Source organism: Centroberyx affinis, unplaced genomic scaffold (genome assembly GCF_046629955.1).
Source record: "Centroberyx affinis isolate AG114_WGS23_722 - 3 ecotype Tasmania unplaced genomic scaffold, CSIRO-AGI_Caff_v1 ptg000308l_1, whole genome shotgun sequence".
NCBI lineage: Eukaryota > Metazoa > Chordata > Actinopteri > Beryciformes > Berycidae > Centroberyx > Centroberyx affinis.
In genome coordinates this window covers 103,650-118,771 of record NW_027278985.1, presented here as the reverse complement: position 1 = coordinate 118,771, position 15,122 = coordinate 103,650, and the positions used below count along the sequence as shown (strand labels likewise).

Sequence of the window (15,122 nt, the reverse complement as noted above, 5' to 3'; positions counted from 1 at the left end):
GTAAAGAGTGTCGACCTAAAGAGCAGCTAACAGGTGTGTGCTTCTCACCCAGGTTGAGGTAGAGGGCCAGTTTTCCTCGGTGCAGCTCCAGAGTGATGTAATCCCCCCTCTGCCCCTCTCCGTGGAGCAGAACCCCCTCGGCCTGGCGGCTCTTGAACCGCAGAGAGATCACGTCCTTCACCGTCGACATGGATTTCTGGTTGAACCGGTACAGCAGGGAGCTTCTGCCGTCAAAGTCCGCCACGTACGATTCTGGGAGGGATCAAGAGAAATCAAAGAAATCAATGTGGAGAAATGCCTCGAAACGCTCAATCACCACTGAGCTCGGCTTTCCTTTTTTGTCACATCTTCGGAGCGGAGTTGAAGTGGACTCTTCTATTTGTGTAAGGGGAAATGGCTTTTACCGAAACTTCTGATTGGTACTTTGTTGCACTTGCTATTACTTTTTCACACAATGGTTTTTTTTTTTTATCACAGTTCTTCTGGCTCTGTGAATCGCACTCGCCCTGATATGCCAGTCCCCATGTGGATAAGTTCTCAGCGGAAAAATACACAGCAGTGTGCTACAACAGAAGCAATTTTGAAGCTGTTTTTCTTCAGCAGCGGAGGCAGGACTATTTGAATATCTAGTGCGTTTCTCCAACCTACAGTACATCTGCAATTTTAATGCAGAGCGGAGGGAGGGTGATGTAGAGAGAGAAAGAAAACAAAAAAAAGACTCGCTATAAATGGAGAAAAAAAATTCTGTGTTTGGGTGAATTATTGAAACAGACTTTTTATGAAACTGAGTGAGAGTTTAGCTGCCATATTTCAACTTCAACTTTCAACTTTCAACTTTATTGTCATGTGTATTAAATACAATGAAATACTTGTGCTCTGGCTCTCTCTGCCTTAACACAAAGGGCACACCATCACAAAACCAACAAAAAAGAGAAACTACACTACAGACCTACATAGACTATGTACACAATGCACTCGTATGTATACATTATGTAAGGGATAATGCCCAACGAGGTGTCCATAATCAGGAATTAATGGATGACGGGGAGGCCAGAACCGTCCCCAGAAAGGCATTATCCCACTTATACCATGGTCACTTGCCAAAGAAAAAAAAATTAAGACCATTAATATATATTTGAATGCGTTTTGTAATCAAAATCTAAAGTTTTTCACAAGCCATAACTCAGTTTCCCTGGTAACCCCTGAGGGTTTGACTAATACCAGGAACAATAATTACCATCCCATAAGGTTCTTATGCAATGGAAACGTTGTTCACTGCTCCAGTAAATAGGACGAACCTTAGATACGACTTGGCAGTGGGAGATATTTCTAGTCCGCTCAGCTCATAGAACCCTTTGGCTCAGCTATGAGCCAGAAAGCTAACGTTATGCTAGCAACATTCAAAGTCAATAACATTGCGTACGGTTGACAAACAGTAAATATTATTTACCATGTCATTGTCCCCAAATCAATATCAAGATTTTCACGAAGAAATTAACGGAGTAAACGGAGGCTTTGACTGCGTCCCTGTTGCTATGGTTACTCATTTTAGATACAGGCTGATGCTACGTAGCCAGCGCATTAATTTAGAACGGTGAACAGACATTTTCACTGGAACTACTTAGTAGGTGTCCATTATCAGGAATTAATGGACACCCTGCAGCCAATCAGAATCGAGTATTCACCCAGACCATGGTATAAATACACAATATACAGTACACGATAACATTACATATTATACAACCACAGTGTGCAGTGCATATGGGTGCGTCAGCTGTTCAGCAACCTGACTGCCTGTGGAAAGAAACTGTTACTGAGACAGGTGGTGTGTGATTTGATCTCCGGTAACGTTTTTTAGATGGAAGGAGCGAGAACACAACATGAGCGGGGTGGCTGGTGTCCTTAATGATGTTTTGGGCTTTCCTTTTGCGGCGAGTGGTGTAGATGTTATGAAGTTGTGGTAGTTCTGTGCCAATGATTTCTGCTGCTGTCTTTACAGTTCTTTGTAGCAGTCTGCAGTCCTGAGCGGTCAGGTTGTCAGAACACTCTCTATGGTACAGAGATAAAAGTTCACAAGAGCTTTGGTACTCATGCCAAAACTCTTGAGACACCTCAGAAAGTGCGGTCTCTGCTGTGCTTTCTTGAGGATGCAATTGGTGTTAAGAGACCATGTGATGTTGTCATGCGATGTGTATACCAAGAAATCTAAAACTATCAACAATTTCAACAGAGGACCCATTGATGGAAATAGGAATGTGATTTTCTCTGATCCTTCTGAAGTCAACAATGATTTCTTTTGTCTTATTGACGTTTAGAGAGAGCTTGTTATCATGGCACTATATGGTTAGATCTTCCACTTCCCTCCTATAGGCCCTCTCATCACTGTCGCTTATTAGTCCAATCACTGTGGTGTCGTCTGCAAATTTTATGATGCTGTTGTTGTCATATGGCTGCACTTCTTTTAAAATGTTGTATTTTACTTGATTTTATGCATTCTATGTACTCTATTTCTAACTTTATTTTTATTATTATTATTATTCAGTGGGTTTTATTTTCCATCTTATGTTATGCATTATGTATTCTATTCTCATCTTTATCTTATTTTCGCTATTATTATCAAGTTTTATGTGAAGCACTTGGTGCATGTAATTTCTTTGTTGTAAAGCACTTTGAGCTGCATTTCTTGTATGAAAGGTGCTATACAAATAAAGTTTATTATTATTAATATTATTATATTTGGCAACACAGTCATGTGTAAACAGACTGTACAATAGGGGACTGAGACAGCAGCCCTGAGGCGCGCCAGTCCTAAGAACTAATGTAGATGAGTGCGTTTTACCTATTCTTACAGTCTGGGGCCTGCCTGTCAGGAAGTCAAATAGCCAATTACAGATAGAGTTGCCCAGACCAATACCTCAGTTTGGATGGTACAACTGTATTGAAAGCAGAGCTATAATCAATAAACAACAATGACAATCAGTGACTATTATCTAGGGATGGGACGATATGCTTATCTCACGATAGGATTCAATACGCAATATGGGCTTCATGATTCGATACAACCATGATACAATGTAATAAATAAAAGTTCAATGATGACAGAGTATGACGGTGCAGAATTATGTTTATTTCAGAGCCACAAATCTTTCTAGCGATGCCATTGGCTCGCTAGAATGTAAACAACAATTTCAAAATGTCATTACAAAGTGCAAATAATATAATTTGGATGGAGAGCTTGTGAAACTGTGATGGTCATGCGTCTCATTTGTGATTACTACAGCAGAATAAAATGGAGTTCATATCAGGATTCATTTTTCTGCCCCACGATACGCACTGTCACATCTTTGTATTGTGATATATTGAATTTCGCTACATATCGTCCCATTCCTACTATTATCCCATTGTAAATAATAACCAAAAAATTGTATTTATATGTAAGACTGACATCAAAATGATTTTTTTCTGGGCACACAGAGAGAAAGTATGCAATAATTGGTGTTCTATTAAGAATGATACCTGGTAGCAAATGAGGAATGCAGGAATATATTTGATACCTTGTTAAATGTCTAGTGCTACAACCATTAAAAGTTTAATATATGAGGCATAATCACACATTCAGAGGTGTATCGCTCACATGAATAGCTTCTTACTTTGTGAAAATTCGACTGAAGACATGCACTACTACTACTCATGACCCACTTTCACAGATCTTAATTGTTATCATGTCAAATATATTAGCAGTAGGCTATTTCAAGTTATAAAGCCAACCATAATGCTAATTATATGTAACCTCTCAATATTTAATTGATCGTACTTGGGTTATATGCATACTTGTAAATCATTTAAATGACTTATAAAACTCTGCCGTTCCTATCAGCGAGCTTCACCAGAGATGATTATGACCCCATTAGAAATTCCTTGGGCTTGCTTCTTGTAAGTGCTCCTTCATCATCTTTTGACATATCCAGCGGTTACGGGTGGCTCCGAGGGTTTTTCCCTTCTTCTACTCTTTTGTTTGCTTTGAAAAGACATTCAGGAGTTTCATTTTGCGGGTAAGTTGAAAATAAGGGCCAAATCATGCAGCATTTATTAGCACAGCACACATTCATCCAACATTAATACAGGGAATCATGCTGTGGAACGGTTGGGCATTATAAAACTGCTCACTCAGGGATAATTATAACTGTCTTTCACAGTGCAGTAATTCACTGGCTCATCCAGTTAGTGCTGCTTCACAATGTGTGGGAGAGGCGTCCCAGTGACTCCCCTTTATTTTATTTAGCAGCACCTAGGAAGAGGCTGCCTCTCAACTTGCGGGCTTGTCATTGTCTGTCTCTATTAGCTGCTGGCATTGTGTCTGCTCAGCAGCTGATGTTTTCAAGCATGATAGCCCTGGAGCCCGCTCAGTATTAACATCCACCCCCCCCAACTATCTGCCACTTTCTATATAGCTGTCCTCTAACATCATTCCTTAATAAAAAGATAACTCAATGAGATCAGAAAATATGCCGCAAAGTCCTTGTGTTCAAACGTGTTATGAGTTGTGAGACTCTGGGACAAAGTCGCTGTAGGGAAATTAAAATCCTACTATCACTAAATGTAAAAGACAATCCCTCATTTAACAATTTATTTTCAGGCTGCACTAGGCTTGATTAATACATTACCTGTGCGTAATCCACTTTGTCAGCATTGTCAACAGCATTTGAGAACATGAAGGGCCTTTTTATTGCATTTAGTGTGCAGAATGCTAAATCTGCTGGGAATGTAAGATGGTTAAGTGGAATGGCTTAACTCTTACTCCAGTTAACCTTGTAACCAGAGTGCTGGCTAAAATCATCAATGAGCTTCAAAAGGTGTGGGACTGAGTCACCTGGGTGGGATAATGTTAAAAGAATGTCGTCAGCATAAAGATTAGCTTTAAAATCATACCCAAATAGACTGATACCGGATATGTTTGGATTGGCTCTAATGGCACAGGCTAAAGGTTAGAGTGCTAGTGTGAAAATAAGTGGAGAAGCTGGACAACCCTGTCTGGTAGACCTGAAAAGCTGAAAGGGGGATGATCTCATACCATTGGTTTTGACAAATGCAATTGGTTTATGATAAAGAGCCTTAATCCAATGTAGGCAAGTTGGACCAAAACCAAATTTTGTTAGTGTATGAAATAAATAAGACCATTCTATCCTGTCAAACTCTTTTTCTGCATCCAGCGATATTGCTACAGCTGGATGCTGAAGTGATGTAGCTCTTGACATGACATGAAAAAGTCTCCTCATGTTATTGGAGGCATGACGGCCAGCAATGAAACCCACTTGGTCTATGTGAGTTAAAGAAGGAACCGCTTTTTCGAGGCGCGTTGCAAGCATCTTTGCAAATATCTTATAATCATTATTCAGCAGACTAAGAGGATGGAAATCATTCATCTGTAGGTGGTCTTTGCCTGGTTTTGGTAACACAGACATCACAGCTGAGCGTATGCTGCCGGGCATAGATTGATTGGCAATAATATCATTATACAATAAATTTAGAAAGGGGGACAGTGTGTCCTGGAAACATTTATAAAATTCAATAGTAAAACCGTCCTCCCCTGGTGTTTTACCAGCAGTGAGCGCTTTAATTGCAGCCTTAATCTCTGTCACAGAGACTGCCTTTTACAAATGTTCCTTATCAGTGTTCTTCAACACAGGCAACAACAGAGTATTGAAAAAATCATTGGCTTCCTTTAAATTAAACTTACGTTCCGATTAATATAATTTTGAATAATAATCTCGAAAAAGTTTATTTGTTTTGGTTCACATATTAAAGACCCTTTACAGTTGTGAATGGCAGGAATCGAATATTTGCTCTCCATTTGTTTCAGCCTGAGATCTAACATTTTGCCAGCCTTATCACCATTCTCAAAATATCTCTGCCTTAATCTATACAAAGCAAATGTTGTTTTTTCATGCAAAGATGCTTGCAACTCTGACCTAGTAAGTAACATAAACTTTTTAAGCTCCAGATTACTAGGATCCTCCATGTGCTGCTTTTCTAATTTTTAAATTCCATCATCAGAATATTTCTTCTTTCACACCTTTGTCTCTGTTTTGCAGCAGAGTAACTAATGATCCACCCTCTACATGTAACTTTAAAAGCCTCCCATACAATCTGTACAGAAGAAACAGAATAAAGATTTACAGCAAAAAAGTCTAATATTTTGTCCTTTACCAATGAAACCAGCTTCTCATCCCTTAACAGGGTATTGTTGAACTTCCAATATTTTGCTTTATGTAAGTTTAAGTGAGGAGAAAATACTACAGAAATAGGGGCGTGATCCGATATTAATATATTGTGAATCTCAGCATTGATCACATTCTCATTTAAGACATTTGACAATAGCAAATAGTCTATCCTGGAGTAGGAATTGTGGACCTTAGAATAAAAAGTATATTCCCGGCAACTTGGATTAAGACAACGCCATATATCGGTTAAACCTAAAGATTTCTGAATTTCTTCAAAAGCTGCAGAAAGGGCAGCGTCTATTGGAAGGGAACAGTTAGAACGGTCTATTACTGGTTCACAAACCAAGTTGAAGTCCCCGCCAAGCACAATAAGATCACCAGTGAACCTGGACAGTAGCATAATGCACATAATGTCGACAAGAATGCCGCTTGCCCAGAATTGGGAGCATATATATTAACAAAAGTATATTTTTTATTCTCAAGAAGTCCAGAAATTACAACATATCTCCCTTCCTTGTCAGCAATTAACTCTGTTAATGTAAAATAAACTTTTTTAGAAATCAAAATGCATACACCCCATGAAGCACTACTGCACACACAAACACTTGGCCTACCCATCTTTGCTTTAATTTCTGTGATTCTACCTCGTTCAAGTGAGTTTCTTGTAGCATTGCAACATCACATGCCAAAGCTTTTAAATGAGAAATTATTTTATACTGTTTATTTGACACCCCATTCACATTCCATGATATCAATTTAACAGTATTAGGTCTCATTTAGATATAAAATTATATTCTAGGCCAACACACTGTGTATTATTTTCCATAGATACTAAGCCTGCTCTGCACCTCAAGGGAAAAGGGAGAACATAAAAAAGACAACAATGCAAACACAAAACACAGAAAACACATAATATTGCCAGTAGGCAACAAAATTAACAACGAATAAGAGAAGGAAAACACATCCCTCATCCCTCCCATTGTATGGAAGACACAGGGGATGAAATATCTGGGTATCACAATTAGATCTCCGGTTCAAAAGATCTATGAGTTGAATGGACCTAAGCTTTTGAAAGCAAGACCTTGAAGCAAGACCCTTAATAAAGCAAGAGGTGGACGACAATGCCTTTATCATTGTGGGGGAGAGCAGAGCAGAAGTAATTAAAATGAACATACTCCCGAGATTATCCTTCCTCATCTCTGCAATTCCTCTCAGGTTTCCACAGCAACGGTTTAAGGAAGTAAATAAATGATTTACTAAGTTTCTGTGGAAAGATAGAAAACCTAGAATAAGTCTTAAAAAACTTACCATCCCTAGAAATATGGGTGGCTTAGGTATACCTGATTGTTTATTCATATTATCTATCCCATAATGGCAGATACACACTATCATGGGCATACACAAGACATTGTGAGGAAGGTAGTTTGAAGTGGTTAGAACAAAAAATCATAGCTGAAAGTAATAAGCATATTTCTCTAGCCTCCCTCTGGTATTACCCGAAATGTAATAAAAATATTGATAATCCCTTGATCCTCCATTCATGTGAGTTAGCTAAAGAACTCCACAGACGTCTTAGTATTTCTGGCCTATCCCTCCCCTCATGGCCAATTTGGATGAACCCCTTATTTACTGCTGGAGAGAAACCTATTGTCAACAAAATATGGCAGCAAAATAAAAATTAATACTCTGAGCCAATTGATAGTTGATGGAAATATAGTAGATTTCAATGTACTGAAAAGGCAACACAAATTTAACGACTCAATTTTTTTTTCAATATATACAGCTTAAAATCATATTAAAGAATTACATGACTAAGGGCATTATCCTAAATCATAAAGATTCTGTTGATAAGGAATTGATGGAGGCAGTCAATGGTAAAGGAACGGTTTCTAAATTGTATAAATTATTATCCCAGACCACTTATGACTGTTTTACAACCATTAAGTCACAGTGGGAGAAAGATCTAGAGGTGTCTCTCGCCACAGACCAATGGGAACAGATTTTGCAACGTTCAAATTATTTATCAAATTGTGTGAGGTACAAAGTTATCCAGTTAAAAATGTTATTTAGGTCATATATAACACCACAAAGATTAAAGAAAATGCATCAAAATGTTTTGGATTTATGTTGGCATGGCTGTGGTGGGACGGTACACTAATGCATCAATTGTGGCACTGCCCAGCAGTAAAAAGATTTTGGGTTGATGTTATAAATTTCTTAAATTCTATTTTATGTGTAAATATTCCAATATGCCCTACAGTGTGTTTACTGGGCAGTAAAGTAGTTGGAATCAATTCTCAAATGATACAACGGCTGATTGGACTAGCATGTCTCTCGGTGAAGAGGACAATACTCATCCACTGGAAAGTGAGGAAACCCAACTGTTTCAGTTAGGAGAACTGGCTCAAGGAATATCTGGACTTGGTCTCAATGGAACAAGCGGCCACAACCCTACAAAAGTTGGACAGCGGACTTGAAGGTCCTTGGACTTCAATTAGGTCATTCTTGAACACACCACATCCCATTTAGATACACATGGAATTGATATTTATGTGGTGCGACTGTTGTCAGTTGGTAATATAGCTTAAACTGTCGGTTGTAACCAGGTTTGCTCTGCACTCTCTGCCCTGGGGTATTTTTGGGATGGTGGCGCTGGCAACTGACCTTATGTGTGGGGTCCCCAGGCTAGTGCCCCTTCGAGATCCCCCCCCTCCGCCCTTTTCCCCTTTTTTTGTTTTTTTCTGTCTCTGTTTTGTTATGTGTGTGTGGTTTCAAAAAAAAAAAAAGTATAACAAATGGGTTTTCTTCTTTTTCATAGACAATAGTTGATAAGTTAACCCCTTCCATGTGTTAGTATAACTCCAGGATTTGCTGTATAAATGAATTCTTCTATATGGTGGTGTAACTGAAGTGTTTGCTGTATAAATGAACTCTTGTATGTGGTGTACCTGCAGGTTTTGCTGTATAAATGAACTCCTGTATGTGGTGTACCTGCAGGTTTTGCTGTATAAATGAACTCCTGTATGTGGTGGTGTAACTGCAGCATTACTCACTGTAGGAACAGCCATACACCTCCACTCTGAGGCCCAGCCAGCCACTGGGGTTCCAGTCCAGAGGGATGAAACGCAGGAAACGGGTTCTGACAGAATGGGAGAGCTTGTTCTGCACGACGGCCTCCGAATTCACGTTCCCTACAAACCTCTGTTGACCCACAGACAGAAACAGATGATAGCAGATCAGACAGACAGACCAACAGACATGCTATTCCCACAGCATAATCTAGCCTACTATCTGCTCAGTAGGTGTAAAGATACAGTGGGAGGATGAATTTCTAGAACTACTACCTCATTTCCATTACCAACCAGGCCGTGCTGAGCTGTGCAGACCCGAGCCTGGTAAAGGCAAAGTCCAGTTGGTTCATTATGTGTTTCCATTATATACAGCGCTAACCAGGTTAATGTTATGGTCTCTATTTTCGTTTTGGTGATTCGCTGCAAACTTGACTAGGAGGAGAGGCACAGTAGAGGGTTTGTCAGTAATGATCAAGCAGCGCAGTGCAATCTTGGTGTCAAGGATTACCGGGATTTGCGCTTTCGCTGCCCGCCTGCTCAGACCAGGCCGAAGGTGCATGGCGCAGTCGTGTTCGGTGCTATTTTCGTGGCTTTACTAAGCGATGCACGCATGAGCAGATCCTATTCAAGAGCTTATCAACCCCTTTTTTTTGGATTATATGTTGGCCAATTTGTCTTTGATGTAAATCCCTCAAGCAGGACATGACAAGATACAACATTTTTCATTCATTCTTACTACAGTATATACAGTAGAATGGGGATTGTGGAGGAGGACGCATCCTCTATAGATGTCAGGGACTGGCTGGTGGATGGTCCCCCTCTGGTAGCCAAACGGTCCCTGAGGTTCGCTGCCAACTTCGGTTTGGCTCTTCGCCTAATATCACTGAACCGTTTCTTCCATTGAGCAACAGTTCTCCTAGGACCACAGCAACACAGTCACCAAATGTGTTATCTCGTCCCAAGATAATTTAATTTAAGGTGCTTGTGGCGATTCTGCACCTCCCGCACAAGGACATCAGCTTCCTCTTGGGAGAAGCTAATGTGGCGGAATGATTGCGGACTGTTCTCTCCATCACCAAACTTTCAGAGCGCCGTGGCACAGAGCGCACTGAATTCAGTTGGAGGGAAGAGGCAGTTTGATTGGTCATGACTGACGCCAACCCCTACCACACCCACTGATAATGTATTCCTCCTAATCCCACCTTGTTTCTTCACTGGTGATTATCAAACACCAGTCGTGCCGCCCTGTGCGCCTTGCGTCATTGACTGCAATTTACACCATGTGCCACTGATTCACAAAAATAGGTTTCTTGCTATGCTGTCCCGCTGTAGTGGCAGGATGCTACCGACGTCTATTATAGTAACCGTGATTTAGCCGACCAATTCACTGAAAAATTAGGATTTGAGGACTTAGATTTGGTGTAGTTTTATATTGTCTTCTGTATTCTGTTCTGTAAATATATCTACAGTGAGCAGAGTTACCTAACAGCGCATAGGAGAAAGATAACATAATCGCACATCAGCTGTGTTTATGATCATCATCTGGCCTTTTGACAAAAGCCTTGCTAATGCACGTTAATAACGGGTCAGCGTGGCCTGTTTTGATATGCCATATCCAATTTATTAGCCTTGATGGTAGTAATCTAGAGTGTAACCCATGCTGATCCCCTGCTGTTACTGATTTTAGCTGTCTTTGCTAAAGTAGGTGGTAACATTCAGGCAGAAGTCATGCCACATGGCCATGAGTAATTTCTGCAGGTGCTATCATAAATATACTACTCCAAGCGGACTTGTGTTGTCAGTGTTGAACCATTTGAGTATTGATTGCGTTTGTTTCGCTCGGTAAAGGTGTGGGTATGCAGCGCTGTTTTGATTTAGATTCGTCATTCATTCATGGGTGTTATTGTGTTGAAAGGACGTATTTTAATTGCTTTCTGTTGGAGACTGTGTTTGCCCTTTGGGTGTGTATTGGAGAGCAGCGCTACCAACAAACTTGAGGTAGGTAAAGCAAATGATGAAGTAAAGTGAAATGATAAAACTCTGAGCACAATCAATCGTCATCATGGCAAAAACTAGGAAAATAAGGCACAGGATGAAAATTACCGGAATTAACCTTTAACATATTACATGCCAAACTGTTAGCATGGAGCCTGATATTAGGCTCCATACAAAACCAGTGGATGAATTTGGTGTCTACTTTCTCATCACTTAATGGGGAAGTTGACCAATAGATCAAACACCCAAAAACTTGGTGTATTTCTTTAAAGAAAAAGACAACATAGCGGGGGAACATCAGTTATAGTGCAGCATTTACAGTGGTTATGATGGCAGTAGTTTAATAAAGGAAGTTCTCAAAGGAATGACCGCAAACTTCTGCTGACACAAACAGTGAGAGAGAGAAAAAGAGAGAGAGAGAGAGAGAGAGAGAGAGAGAAAGAGAGAGAGAGAGAGACCAACACATACGCACGCACACACATACACACACACACACACGTTGACCAATATATTTTGTGTTTGATGCATTTTTTATTGTTGAACTGTTATGACTATTGGTAGTCATTATATGATGGAGTGCTAACCCAGCACACTCACACACACACACAGATGCACACACACACACACACTTTGTACCTTCATGCTTTGGCAACATTGTTTGTAAACTTTCATGCCAATAAAGCAAACTGAATTGAATTGAATTGAATTGAGAGAGAAAAGAGAGCTTGGGTGAGCCTTCCCTAATGCAGTCTGTAGCTACAGATACCTTAAGTGCACCTTGAAAGGCATGGAGGTAAAGTGCAATGTCTACTCATCTTATTGATTACAATCCGGCTTGTATGAGCTCTTACCCTCTGGCAGAGGGAGTACCCCAATGTAAACTCAACCGTTTTAAAAACTCATTTGTGCCTACCTCAATTAAAATTTTAAATGATGTTGCTTGAGGCTGCAGGGTTTGTGCGATAGCTTCATGGTGTTCTTACCACTGGTTGTGTAATATGTGCAATATGTGTAATATGTGCAATTTGAATATGCGTAATGTGCAATATGTGTAATTTGTGGTTGTGATTTGCTACAGTATGTGTTGCTTTGTTATACTTTGTTGTTTTTTACTAGTATGGAGGCAGTTATATGTGTGCAGCATTTGAGTCCAAGACAAATTAGCCCAAGGGGACAATAAAGTATATTGTACTGTATTGTATTCTATTGTCTTGTATTGAAAGACAAAATTTGTTCAAGGTTTTCAATGACCTTGAATAGTAATAGCTTGTATTTATAATCACTAGTGCAAGTAACCCTTTATATTGTATTGCAAATGCTGGCTCCTTGTGATATACTTCAAGCATCATTTCATTATTGCCTGGATTGCATGCATGTTCACATGCTCAAATAATAATAATAATAATAATGATGATAACTTAGATTTATATAGCGCCTTTCAAGAAACCCAAGGACGCTTTACACAGTGAAACAGACAAATTACAAGAACAGAAATAATAATAATAATAATAATAGCAATAATTGCCAGGGATGAGAGAGTTGACTAGAGGCCATAGGCCTTGGTGAATAGCTGGGTTATCAGGATTTTTTAAAAAGTGTCCAGAGATGGAGCGCTGTGGATCTCTGCCGGGAGAGTTCCAGAGGTGGGGGCTGCCACACTGAAGGCTCTGTCCCCAAAAGATCGCAGGCTGGTGTGGGGGGTGGAGAGCAGACCCGTGTCTGAGGACCGCAGATTCCGGGACGGGGTATAGGGGTGGAGGAGGTCAGATAGGTACTGGGGGGCGAGGGCATAAATATATTCTCATGCCATTGAATGAGATTTAATCTATTTAAAAGGGCATTAAGTAACCTATTGTCCGTTTAAATTTCTTTCATTTTAGAATAGCCATTAATTTAAAGATGATAATGTTGCAACCTTAGTGAAATGGATGTGATTCTCGGCCCTGGTCCTTTCTATGTGGAGTTTGCATGTTCTCACATGTGTGCGTGGGTTTCCTCCATGTGCTCCGGTTTCCTCCCTCAGTCCAAAGACCTGCAGGTCAAGTGAACCGGAGACTCTAAATTGCCCATAGGCGTGTTTGTCTGTCTGTCTGAGTTCGCCCTGTAACTGGGTCCCTGCCTTCACTGCCTTCTGCCCAATGCATCCTGGGATAGGCTCCAGCCCCCCCCCGTGACCCTGAATAGGAACAAGCGTGTATGGAAAATGAATGAATGGCATTACACATAATTATTTGAACATTTAATCTAAAAAGAATTGTGTCGCCTGAAGTGTGTAGCCCGAAGCTTTTAAAAAAAACCAGTTGCTTTCCATAATCCCATATGACTAGACTATTTTAAAATCTGACGAAAGCTAAGCCTTTCCCCAGAGTGCTCCTTGTTGAATCGGAAAAAATATGCAACGATACATCCTCCCAATTACGGCGCGGAGATGAAGCAGAGTCTCCGGATAGAGGCCTGAGGGTGCAGAAGAGCTCCCAGAGGGCCGGAGGGCTGAGGTTAGTCATTGTCCACATAAACAGTCCTAACCCCACAGTGACTTCATTATTTCTATTCCTGTATCGACTGTTGAGCCGCCTCCCTCACCGTTCATTAAGACTCTTTACTCTTCCTCTCCTGTGATGAGCGGCGTCCTGATGATTTAAATCAGCTGAGTGTGTGTCGTGCGCAATTATGTCCCCAGGCAAGCCGGTCCTCACATGACACACCTGAGGTTATGCTTTGGCACAAACGCATACAGAGAAGCTCAGTTTTAGGCTGCGTTCACACTGCAGGCCTTCATGCTCAATTCTGAATTACTGCTCATATCTGATTTTTTTGATGACTGTTCATATTTATTACCTCCGCCAAGGAGGTTATGTTTTCGGTGCCGTTTGTTTGTTTGTTTGTCTGTTTGTCAGCAGGATTACGGAAAAACTACTGGCCCGATTTTCATGAAACGTCGTGGAAAGGTGTAGCATGGGCCAAGGAAGAACCCATTACATTCTGAAGCGGATCCGGATCCGACTCACGAGCAATAATAGCACGAACCTTGGTGGAGCTCTGCGCTCTCCGAGTGCCCTTCTAGTTCTAGGATGTAACTCATATCTGAATATGAACTGACAGCTATGTTGAAAAGACATGGGCGAGTAACAATAACAAAATGCATAACATTAATTGTTGTACCTCTCACTTGTTTCCAACACATTTATGTTCCAATATCTGTCTTTGAGTTTTGACTGAATTGAGGCTTCTCCCCAAATACTAATCAAGTTGACTATTTGTCTTTCTTTCTATTGTCGTGTCTTGTTATCCTCTATGATTATGGTGCTCAGCCAAGCTGTTGCGGTGCCAAAATTAATTATTGTAGTTGTCTCAGGTGAATGACGTAAGATTTACTTATTGTCATGGCAACACTGACAACATCTGATTTGAGCATTCAAATGAACGTCACATGTAGGATGCATGCCTTATCTTGAATGCCATGATAATCCTAAAAAAAATATTTTGATATCAATATAAAACTCTATCTGCAAACGCAAAATCACATGGTAAATCAAATTGATATTCACTGCAATGAACTGCATGGTAATGCATGATAAAACTGCCATTTTCAAGTAATATTACCTAATTTATTACAGATATCATTTTGTGAGAGATTTTAATTAGTATTGTCTATTTATCATTACATTAGACAACAGATTTGTGGATCAAAATGACTCATTTCATCACAATATTATTCTACTGAAAGACAATGAACAATAATATTTAATTATTGCTCAGCCCCACCACACATCCTTGTGGTCCAGATGGGAATTGAAATGAAAAAATGTGACTCCATGCTGCTTTTTGCTGTTCA

General features: G+C 40.1%; 1 protein-coding gene across 1 annotated transcript in view; it reads right to left on the bottom strand.

Moving 5' to 3' along the window:
• The window catches only part of LOC139640905 (contactin-associated protein-like 5), a 71,818-nt gene that overhangs the window by 32,049 nt on the left and 24,647 nt on the right, over window positions 1-15,122 (bottom strand). Inside the window, exons 4-5 of the mRNA XM_071515097.1 lie at window positions 9,275-9,422; window positions 49-252 (exon numbers count right to left, since the gene is read on the bottom strand). Of these exons, the coding sequence (XP_071371198.1) occupies window positions 49-252; window positions 9,275-9,422 (352 nt within the window). The remainder of the gene's footprint in view (window positions 1-48; window positions 253-9,274; window positions 9,423-15,122) is intronic.